This window comes from Vanessa tameamea, chromosome 4 (genome assembly GCF_037043105.1).
Source record: "Vanessa tameamea isolate UH-Manoa-2023 chromosome 4, ilVanTame1 primary haplotype, whole genome shotgun sequence".
Lineage (NCBI taxonomy): Eukaryota > Metazoa > Arthropoda > Insecta > Lepidoptera > Nymphalidae > Vanessa > Vanessa tameamea.
Window position 1 is genome coordinate 8,692,222 of NC_087312.1, and position 12,276 is coordinate 8,704,497.

Sequence of the window (12,276 nt, forward strand, 5' to 3'; positions counted from 1 at the left end):
TTACAGTATAAACTTGCGGCATTGTAATTTTTAAAATTGAAAGAAGAATTTCATTACCAAAGTTCAATCACATCTTCGAAATAGCTCGGCCGGCTCCAAAATCTAATTAGATCTAAGTCTCGATGAACACCTATATTACATCATATTAAATGCATAACTTATCTCTTTGGCCAACGGGTTTTATTTTTGCAATGACAAATGGCCCCCTTTGCAATGGCGGGCACAATGCTCTCGAAGATGGGCGAGCAGGACCACGGAGGGAACTCAAGCACGATAAGCATTGACGCCATGGGAGTCGGCTTTGAAACAGGTGGCATTGCAGTCCGCTATGGCTGCCTGTTAGCCTCGAAAAAACACTGTTATCGCATATGAGGATAGGGGGAAAAACCTGAGTTTTCTGAAACCCGAGGTCACATTAACATTCCCCACTGCAAAGCCGGCCACCATCGAGTCCCAATTAAGCGGATCTGAGCGCCTGCAGCTAAAAATAGCGGCGCTTAGAACTTAGAAGATCATGCAGACCTACCGACGCGGTAACGAAAAGCTGCTGGAGGTGGAGCTCGAAGAAGCCGGGGCGGCCATATACAACAACGACAAATCCCAAGTTATCAAAGGGAAAATCTCGGGGCGGCACATGGCTGCCTACAGCGCTGCAGATGGATTCGTGGGCCTGGTTGAAGTGGAGGGACGAAAAGACGCATTCCCTAGGTTCTTCACACCAACAGGAGACCACTGGGTCTTAGTAGTTGGGTAGTAGTGGCCAAATGCACGAGAGTAATGCTAGACGACAGGATACTCGCGATAGCAAAGTCCATCTCTGAAGGTCCGGGCGTCGACGCACCTCTTGTGGGCTGGGAACTCCCACAGATATCGTGGATAAACGGGGTACCAGGATACGGAAAGAAGACTTACATTGTCAGGAATTTTGATGAGGATAACGAAGTGATAGTCACCTCCACAATCTAAGCCGCTAAAGACCTGAAAGAACAACTTACACACCGATTTGGCGAAAAAGCTAAATTAAGGGTACGAACTATGGCATCCGTGCTAGTGAACGGGTTCAACGAGAGCACAAAATGTAATCGACTGATGGTCGAAATAGCCCTCATGAACCACTTCAGAGCCATAGTAATGGCAGCACAGCTGTCCGGAACTAGTGAGGTGTTCCTCATCGGAGATATCAACCAGTTGCCTTATATCGACAGAAATCTGTTCGAAGTGAGGTAGGTGCCGGCCAAGCCTGACAACAGACATCACAAGACACACTAACACCTGTGTCTACTACACGGACGATGGTGACGACGCTATCGGCAGATTCATTGGCCGAACTACGGGTGTTTCAGAAAGAACCATCCTAGAGCAGCCTCAAGACATCTATACAAAACGCGACATCAGAGTCGCTGAGGCTGTACTCCCGCTGGATATATAAGCCCGCAAATACAATTAAAAGAATTACTTATATATTATTTATTATAGATTATGTATATATTATTTTAAAATGAATGAAAAAAATAAGAAGTCAGTGTGGGCTACGTCTTCCAAGAAGACGACAACCTTGAAGTCCAGCGAAGATCTGCTTATGTTTAGTAAAAATATAAAATATAAAACGCCAAAATGTTTTAAAGTAAAATGTAAAAGAGGCACGGGCAACTATGAGCCCGTGGAAGTTGTAAATTAAATTTTAAAAAAAAGTTCGAATGATACCAATTATAATAATAAGAATTTATATAATTGTCAAAAATCCTATAAGTGCCTATATAAAACGACCCTCACAAAGACTATTTAAATTTTAAATAATGGGAGAAAGCTATAGTTTAAGAAAAAGTGTAATGTAGTAGTGCAAGCGTATCGCAAGAGTAAGACACATAGCGAAATTGTAATAATTTTAGTGTACCTATAATTAACTCAAGTATTTAATATGCTCTACAAAACTTTCAATGGTAGAAGCGAAATTAATCGTAAAGAACCTGCGTGACCACCGACAGTGGAGTATTGGTATTGACGTACAGCACTCGACTTGTCATTTCGAGATGATTTTATTTTTTCATTTGACTTTGATCGTGGGTCAAATAATGTTTTAATTCAGGCAACAATATAATCTACTAATAAATCTCTTAAAAACTGGAGTAGTTACATGAGATAAATTAGTGAAGTATTACAATTCTATAAAAATGATAAAATAAACTATTGGCTATATACTGGAGTAAGATCAAAAGGAGATATCTATTTAAATTATTTTTATTGTGGACGTACTAGTTTGATATATTATATTTTTAATAAATACACCAGTGCACGGAATATTTTCTTATTATTTGTTTTATCAACCTTATAATTCTGAGATTGGATTAAAATCAAAATTGACAAAAATCTCCCATTAACGTTAAGTCGGCGGTCACGGTCATTTTATTTCTAATTTTTACGCAGGAAAAATCTTGTATTCTGCGTTCTGATATTGATTACACTTAATTTATAAAATCGGATACAGTAACAAAATATTTCTGACATAATATTCAACATTATCAAACTGGTACGATCAGACTTCCACCTTCAACATTTTTTAAATCCGGGTGGTTACCCAGGAAAAATCATTATTTTTTTTTTGTCAGATGATGGTCGCAATTGTAGACCACTTATTTTAAACCAATCTTTATAATAACAACGTTTGACATTTTCTAAATTAATAATTCTCTTATATTTTACTACTTACACTATACTTTTTTCTTATAGCTTCTCTCATTATTTCAAATTTAAATAATTTTGTGAGCGAATGTTATATAGGTACTCATAAGGATTTTTGGACATTTATATAAATTGTTATTATTATAATATTTAAAAAAGTAAAAAAAATAAAAATGTGGAAAGACCATAATTACGTTATCTGTTAACAAAAATGTAAATTTTTTATCTGCTAAACTGTCACTATTATTTCCCCTCACGTTTCAGCCTGCCCTCACCCCCTATTTATCACCTCCATCTGACGAGAAAGTTTAGGTTCAAAGTCTGGGTCCAAAATTTCTTAGTTATTATTAAACTTTTTTAGATTTAAAGTTCTTATTTACAAAATAAGTGTTTAAATATGTCTAATAGCAAGATGTTTAAAGCACTAAAGATCCTCAAAAGCCGCAATAACGTAAATTTCTTAAACAGTAAGTATTATGTGATTTACTGTACTTTTTAAGTACTTTATTTTTTTCGTATGTATAAACTTTTTCTTATTTATTTTTTTATATACTTACCTAAACTATGAAAATTTTGACACTCTTCTGATCATGATACTTTTTTAGGGCTGCCTAGCAGATCCTATGCGGCGGCAGCAACTTCGCAAGTTCACACGAAATGTAAATTAGTAAATGGAGTATATGTTGTTACATTAGATTCACCTAATGTTAAGGTAAGAATATCCAGTTTTGTATTTATAATAACTTATACAAGTCCAAGTCCAAAGAAAACATAATCATAGCAAGTACTACTGTTCTATATATATTTTAAATTTTATATAATTCTTTAGACCTGGATTTACTCATTTATTTTTATCAATGAATAAATGTATAAATCCTTATGAATTTATACCATAAATTCATTCTTTAATATTTCTATCAAACTTTATATGCACAGGTTAACTCGTTAAATGTAGCTGTTATGGATGAAGTCAGAAACATCATCAATGAAGTTGAATCGAACCCTGCCATTGAAGCTGCAGTTTTGATATCAGGAAAGCCAGGATGCTTCATAGCTGGGGCTGATATAACTATGCTAGAAAATTGCAAAACTAAAGAGGAAGTTGTAGCTCTCTCTAAAAATGGTAGGTATACCTTCCTCATTTACAAATCATTCCTCATATCCATAAATTAGTAGAAAAATATAAGGTACTATACATAATACTTGCAATTTCAAATATTTTTCATGATTTTGGTAGGTCATGATATCTTCAAAAGAATCGAATCATCACGTAAGCCATATATAGCAGCCATACAAGGCAGTTGTCTTGGTGGAGGACTAGAGACAGCTCTTGCTTGCAAATATAGAATTGCAGTAAAAGATGCAAAGACTGGATTTGGCCTTCCCGAAGTCATGCTCGGACTTCTACCTGGAGGTGGTGGCACTCAAAGGTAAAACTATTTGTTTATAAATTTTTACTTCCTTTTTTAAACTAAATAACTTTTTATTAGCTTATGCAAATTTCAACAACTTATATAATATTTATTTTTATTAGGATGCCTAAGCTAACATCAATTCCTACAACTTTGGACCTAGCGCTTACTGGAAAAACTGTGAAGGCTGATAAAGCAAAGAAACTTGGAATAGTCGATTTATTAGTGTCACCTCTGGGACCAGGCAAGTGATATGATTGATTATATTGTTTTAATGTTACATAACCACAACAACATGCAATTATCATGAGACAGCTTGCCAAATTTCCAACTATTAAATTAGTAACAACTATTTTAAACGTATAGAGTATACATATATATTTTCAAAGAAAAAAACTATCTCATATTAAAATGGTAAGAAAAGAACCAATTGACCGAACCCAATGAAGATGTTAATTTATCTTTACTATAAATAAGTTAAGTGGTTGCATATATTCCCATTACAAGATTATGACTTGAAATTTAGTATATAAAATATGAAGAATTTAAATTACTTATGCTTATTATTGCAACTTTTTTTCAGGCATGGGTCAGCCCGAAAGCAACACAATGAAGTACCTCGAGAATGTTGCTGTCCTAGTAGCAAAGGATATTGCTTCAGGAAAAATATCTGTTGATCGCACTAAAAAGGGGTTGGTTAATAAAATAACAGCTTCTGTCATGCAGTGGGACTATGTGAAGAATATGATTTTCAATAAAGCTAAAGAACAAGTAATGAAAGCATCAGGTGGCTTATATCCTGCACCACTGAAAGTAAGACCTACATTTAGTTTGTCTTCTCACAAATTAATAAAATAAATAGACTATTATTTAAGAACAGTAATTTTTAACAAATCCTTTTTTTAAATTTATTAATTAAATATTTCTTATAGCTAACCTTTACTGTGTAATTATGTTTTTTACAGATTCTTGATGTTGTAAGGACAGGAGTTGATAAGGGCCCTGTTGCCGGATATGAGGCAGAGGCTGAGGGTTTTGGAGAACTTGCCATGACACCTCAAAGCAAAGGGCTTATTGGTCTCTTCCGGGGACAGACAGAGTGCAAAAAAAACAGATTTGGTAAATCACAAGTTGAAGTTAAGACTGTAAGTATATTTATAAAAATATTTTATTAATAATTCAATAAAAAATAGTATTATTTATTTATTAATAAAAAATATTTAACTTAATTCAGATTGGTGTCCTCGGAGCTGGGCTGATGGGTGCAGGTATTGTACAGGTATCCATCGACAAAGGCTACAAAGTTGTAATGAAAGATGCTACCAATGCTGGTCTATATCGTGGTGTAGGACAAATTCAAAATGGCCTTGTCAATGCTGTCAAAAGGAAGCGAGTTTCTTCGTAAGTCAATATTTTTTATTTGAAATATATAAAATGTATTACAACTAATTAATGTAATTTTACAATCAATAGACATTTAATATGTAATGTGTATGTTACACATTAAATTTTTTTATTGTCTTACTGTATTATATTTATACTTACTTATTTATTTCTTTATCAGCTTACAAAAAGACAAATTCATGTCAAATCTACTACCAACTCTGGACTATGGCAAGTTCAAGAATACTGACTGTGTGATTGAAGCAGTGTTTGAGGACATCAATATCAAGCACAAAGTAATCAAAGAGTTAGAGGCAGTGGTGCCCAAACATTGCATTATTGCCACCAACACCAGTGCTATTCCTATCACTAAGATAGCAGCTGGTAGTAGCCGACCAGAGAAGGTTATTGGTAAGTTTTTTTTTTTAGTAGACCGGCCTAATGGCTCATACATGGGATAAAATATACTATACCATGAACCTGTCATTACACTCATTCATCCTTCTAGATTGATCCTCTATTTAGCATTAGAGTAATTGATTTGATTTGTATAGCATAGTGCATAGGATTATTAAAAACAAAATTGCATACATAATTATAATATGTATATAATACATATTAAAATAACCATTCATACAATTTAATAATAATAAAATAATCATTTTAAAAATTTAGCAATACACAAACCTTTATCCCCAATCTAACCTCAAGGGATGAATTTAAAAAAGTGGTCTATATCCTTTCTTGGAGCTTTACAATTACATCATACCAAATTTCATCAAAATTTGTTAACTGAGAGCTTTTTGAACACAGGTATGCACTACTTCTCGCCGGTGGACAGGATGCAGCTATTGGAAATCATTCGCCACCCTGGAACCAGCGACGACACAGCGGCCGCAGCCGTAGCCGTGGGGCTGAAGCAGGGCAAGGTGGTCATCACTGTCGGCGACGGACCTGGCTTCTACACCACGCGCATCCTTTCCACTATGCTCAGTGAGGCTATGAGGTAACTCAAATACTTATGTTATGATTATAATACCAATAAATTAATCACAAATGTCTAAATAGTCATTCAAATTTTCATCTAATTAACACTTTTGATATAAAATGAATGACTAGTAATGATACTGCTCTACTAAAAGACAAATATTTATATTGCTCTAATAACAGATTCTTAATACACCTTATTTTCTTATTTAGCACATGGAGTAGCCGGCGATTAAAAAACATAGGTAGGTTAGGTTAGACATTCAATGAGCGAATTGAAGTTTTGTTCGAATACGAATTTCCGCCAGCGTCCTTTGTGAACATTTTTTTTCAGTTGCTTTGAAATAAGTTCCAACTTGTTATACATTTTTGGAGAGCTACGAAAACCAATAATTGTTTTAATATTGATAAATAACCAGTGTTTTATCGTTTTATTAAGTCAGAAGAAAAAAACAGATTTAAATTGATATGTTTTTTTAAATACATTTTTGAAGTTGCATTTATGACTTATTTTTGAAAAAAGTTAAAAACCTTGAAGCTCAAAAATGGTTAACTTTTGCATCATGCATATGGGGGTCAATATATCGCAAATATATTTTTTATTTGAATTACCAATAACCCTGTATATATATGATTATGTTAAAAACAACTTAAACTATGTGTAAAATTAAAAATATTTACAATTACTAATCAATTCCTTTTGGAGTTGGTGCCAATCAAGGCAAGGAAAACAAGACATATAAAAATACATTAAGCATTACCTTGCCTTCAAAAATGTATTGAATTCCATAAATTAATGTATTATTCGTATTTTATTATAATAAAAATAAATCATTTATCTCTGACATTCTAGTAATGTAATTTGTTTAACTAGTTTAGTTTTTAACTTCATTCTTCTCAGTAATTACACTCAACACTATGGATTATTCAATATTACTAAATAAAAATCAAATCAAAATAGTCTTTATTCAAGTAGACTCATAAAAGCACTTTAGATTGTCATGTTACACTGCTGAATTGAATGTAAAGCTACCACTGGTACGGAAAATAAACTAGATAATTATAGAGTATGTCAATAAAGTACAATTAATTTTATATCATTCCTAAGTCCACGAATTTTAATCATTAACATAACATCATCAAACTTCAAGGTTTTTTTTTACTATGTGATTTAAATCTTTAAAAGGCCAGAATGTCTTGATTTATAATTTACGTTTCATATATAAATTTAAATAATTTTTTTTCCACAGACTCCTTCAAGAGGGTGTAGATCCTAAAGATCTAGACAAAATGACAAAGCAGTTTGGTTTCCCTGTAGGCGCTGCCACATTAGCTGATGAAGTTGGCATTGATGTTGGATCTCACATTGCTGTCGACTTATATAAGGTTTCATTTATTATTGTAACATGTAAAAACAATCTTAATAATTTATTTGCGAATTATGTATTTTAAATATGTCATAGATTTTGAAATATTTACAATTTATGTTTGTTATAATAATGATGACCAGCAAATACTATTTTTAGGCTTTCGGCGATCGTATTAGTGGTGGAGACTTGAACATAATGCAAGATCTTGTTAAAGCTGGATTCATGGGAAGAAAGTCCGGCAAAGGTTTTTATGTATACGAAAAAGGATCTAAAAACCGAGATGTTAATCAAGAAGCTGTACAAATATTAAAAGACAGATACCCTCTTGAACCCCGTGGTGCTAACACAGTTGAAGATCAACAATTGAGAATGGTATCTAGGTATGTTTTGGGAAATATGACATGATTTTATATACATTTTTTGTACTCATAATCTAAAGGTTATTGTAATTTATAGGTTTGTTAACGAAGCCGTATTATCATTAGAAGAAAAAATTCTTCACAGTCCCCTAGAAGGTGATGTAGGTGCTGTATTTGGCCTTGGATTCCCGCCTTTCACTGGTGGACCTTTCCGGTAATTATATGATCATTTTGTACTATAATGGTAGTTATTTTGTTTACGAACAAAATCTCGAAATTTGAGAAATTACTGAGAGATTCCATACCTCTTAACTATACCTTTAGATTTTAAATTAGTTATATTTTAATGAAACAAGAATTGTATCTCAAAAAAAAAAAACAAGTTATTTCTGAATAGGAACAGTTTATTCATAAGTAAATTAAAATTACAGATGGGTTGATCGTTTTGGTGCTGACAAATTGGTAAAAAAAATGGAAGAATATCATGGACTCTATGGAGCACCATTCAAGCCAGCACAAACTTTGGTAGACATGGCGAGAGACACCAGCAAGAAATTTTACAATAATTAAATGAGCTGAAAAAATGGACCTGCTATGACCACATTTACCTCCTCATCGCAGCTCTTCCATTTTTTAATACTGCCTTCTTTTGCATGATATTTCGAAAACTACTAATTTACACAAAAAAAAAACCTGTAGTTAATCAAGCAGATAAGATCCATAGTCAGAATTGCATTGTTATAATTATGACATATTTAAAACCCAGATTATTAATTAAGAGTGGTTGATTTTTTAGCTAGAATGATTGAAAATATATTGGTCATATTTATTTAGTCTTAAGGAAAATATATTTTTGCTATATGTATAACCTAATGATACGAAAATGAGCATGTAACTTGAGCGTGTTTTGTGAATTCCTATTTTCTGGATTGATGAAACGATATTGTCGAAAATCATACTTTATAAATAAATATTAATAGTATTTAAATACATGTAGTTTAATTAGTTGACCAGACCAAACTTAAAAATATTGTTACAATTTCTGTTTCAAGCATATGGATGCAGTAAGGGAAAATGCACATGTCTCGTAAAGCGAATCAATTCTATTTTAGGTCATTATAGCTATTTATGAATATAATGAGTTACGTCATTGTTTACGCATGACTGTCTCGTTGGTCTAGTGGCTCGATCTAAGGCCACAGAATCCGAGGTGCTAGGTTCAAACCCTTGGTCGGGCCAACTAAGTTATTGGATTTGTTCTGTCGGAAAATTTGGAAGTACGTACACTCCCATGCCTTGGAAATCACGTATAATCGTTGGTCTTGCACCTGAACATTCGTACGGTCGTATCGGAGTGACGGGATAGAGAGTTCATCTGTATTTGCGTATTTGCTTTTTACCTGATGTCAGACTTGCAGCTTCGCTATAGAATTGAGCATGGTACTAAACACCCGACAGCAAGAGGTCTCCACTTATCGCCGATGGGATTATAGGAGTCCCCTTGCGGCGGCGATAAGTTGGCGACACCAAATTTTCTAATGCTCATTTGTAGCAAACTGGTGATTCCTACTTTGTTACTCACTTTGCCCAGTGACTCCAATGATGAGCGGTTACCCGGGCACTTATGTCGTGACGTTAAATATTAAAATTTAAAAAGGCAAGGGGAAAAGTAATATACCATCATCATATTAAACAATTATTTTTCAAAAAATTACGTAACTATATTATGAACATAATGGATTTGATATTAAAAATGAAACATTGTCACTATATAAAAAGGTGTCAATTAAAATAAAATTATAATCGAAAAATGTAATAACTTATAGACTATAAAAACTACATTTTCATGTGACAAATAAACACAGACAAATGATCATAATACAAATGTCAAATGTCAATATTGTTAATTTGTTAATGTCAACCACACCAATGTAAGAATATTTAAAGAGGCGGCGAGTTCACATAAACTTATCATAAATTAAATTTACCTGAAATACTACAATTCTAAAAATTTAAAGGTGTTTGCCCTTTAGGCATTTTATGATCATAATTGTATGATGAACTACCCATATAAATTAAGACAGAACAAGGTATGTAACAGCTTGATAACACTTCAGTTATTCATTTCATGTTATTATTCCGATTATATAATTATAGTATAGATACTTAATGTATATTAATATTTTGAGTAACATACAACTTGCAAAAAATATCTGATTATTTTTTTTTTATTAGAAATACCTATAACAAAACAATTTTTTACTTTCAGATTTGAACATGCATTTTAATAATTTCTTACTTAAAATACAAATATAATCGTCCCAGATAAAGTTTGTTAACATCCTGTTGGAAATAAGGTTCTCTGAAGGCTTAATAATCAAACATTATACTAACTTTAATTTTAAAATGCTATTAACAGTACCAAAACTCCAAAACAAACAGTTGAAGCGATTTTTGGAGCACAGTGTGTATCTTTTAATTGTTTTTGTTTTAGTACCAGGTTTTATATATTTTGAACTTTGTGTTGTGTTACCCTCTGTGGTAGAAATATGGAGTATTTGTTATATTATACATTATGTTTGTGCAACATTTCTTTTAATCAATATTATTGGAAATATGATATATGGTATGTTTACCGATACAAGTATAAGAGGAAAAATTTTGGAAAGTGAACACAAAGAAGACTGGACTATGTGTACAATATGTGAGTGCCTACGACCTCCTCGTGCCTGGCACTGTGATACCTGTGATACATGCATTCTAAAAAGAGACCACCATTGTACATTTTTTGCTTGTTGCATTGGTTATTATAATCATAGATATTTCATGTTCTTTACACTATACATATTCATTGCTATGGTGTATTCATTCTATTATAATGTGATATTTTTGAGTAACTTTATAAAATGGAACCATGGACTAATCATAGCTCAGTTTGTATTTCCACTCGCTACTTTTGTGATTGATTTTGGAGAACAGACTTTATATGTATTTTTAGTTGAGATAAATTTCATTATAGGTGCATTTACAGGTTTTCTTTTTATATTTCATTTTAATAATATATTGAAAGGTAAAATAACTCCAGAAACAAAACCAAATGTTAAAGGAGCCTCTTATGACAAAGGGCTTAAACTCAATCTAATTGAAGTATTTGGATATAGATGGTACCTGTCATGGATTTCTCCCTTTATTAAGAGCCCTTTACCTGGTAATGGTGTTGAATGGATTGTTGAAGATAAGCATAAATAGATTTAAAAAAAAATTGGGCAACAAAACACTATTGTTATGGCACAAATTACACTTAAAATATTAGTAAAATATTTTCACTTTGTCTTACTTTTATTATTATAAATTAGTATTGTAAGTAATCTTAAGTATTAACAAAATAATTATATTATTAATATATTTATAAATTGTACTTAATTTATTGGCAGTTATTCATGCCAATATTAAGACATTATCGACTGAACAAATAGCAGCGCACGGAACATTAAAGGAAAGCAAAAAAGTGAATAGAAAGGCGAATAATAATTCCCCTTATTGCGAAAGGACGCGTGTTATATTTACTACGCCAAAATTAAAAAAAAATTTAAGTGACAGCACTTTTAACGTATTCGACGTAGAGACGTTAGAGATTCAAGTTGCTCCAAATTACACTCCACTTTTCAAAAGATTTAACGACTGTTATTCAATGAATATTTTAAAAGTGATAGATACATTACTTAAATAAATTGCAATTATTCTTGAAACTACGATGTTAAATTAAATGAAGAAATCATAAATCATTAAATACATTTTTAATTGTTGATAAAAATTTAGAAATAAGTTAAATTGTGATATTTTTTACTAATTTAGAAACATACAAACACATTCATCATGTTAAATGTTTAACAAATTCTAATAAATCACTGCCAACTGTTTCAATTGGAAACGCATTAAACTTTATCATATTTATTCTACCGAATGTGCTGACAAAAGTGAATCTAAACTCGTATGTTTTGTTAGACCGTTGAGATTGTCTGTATTTAAGTTAGTTATTTATAGATTGCATTTTTAAATAATTTTATGAATAAATTGTTGAACTAA

At 32.2% G+C, this 12,276-nt stretch overlaps 2 protein-coding genes across 2 annotated transcripts; both read left to right on the plus strand.

Annotated features, from left to right (window-relative positions):
* The first annotated feature begins 2,918 nt into the window (after positions 1–2,918).
* Positions 2,919–9,178, plus strand: LOC113394304 (trifunctional enzyme subunit alpha, mitochondrial). The gene is made up of 14 exons (XM_064219822.1): positions 2,919–3,146; positions 3,285–3,391; positions 3,616–3,802; positions 3,917–4,109; positions 4,214–4,325; positions 4,665–4,904; positions 5,057–5,236; positions 5,326–5,492; positions 5,656–5,885; positions 6,288–6,480; positions 7,712–7,847; positions 7,988–8,211; positions 8,288–8,404; positions 8,622–9,178. The coding sequence occupies exons 1-14, from the start codon at positions 3,077–3,079 to the stop codon at positions 8,758–8,760; spliced, it is 2,295 nt and encodes a 764-aa protein (XP_064075892.1). The 5' UTR covers positions 2,919–3,076; the 3' UTR covers positions 8,761–9,178.
* Positions 9,179–10,138: 960 nt separating this feature from the next.
* Positions 10,139–11,647, plus strand: LOC113394305 (probable palmitoyltransferase ZDHHC24). The gene is made up of 2 exons (XM_026631561.2): positions 10,139–10,280; positions 10,460–11,647. Exon 2 carries the CDS (start codon positions 10,597–10,599, stop codon positions 11,437–11,439), a length of 843 nt encoding a protein of 280 aa, XP_026487346.1. The 5' UTR covers positions 10,139–10,280; positions 10,460–10,596; the 3' UTR covers positions 11,440–11,647.
* The last annotated feature ends 629 nt before the right edge of the window (positions 11,648–12,276 follow it).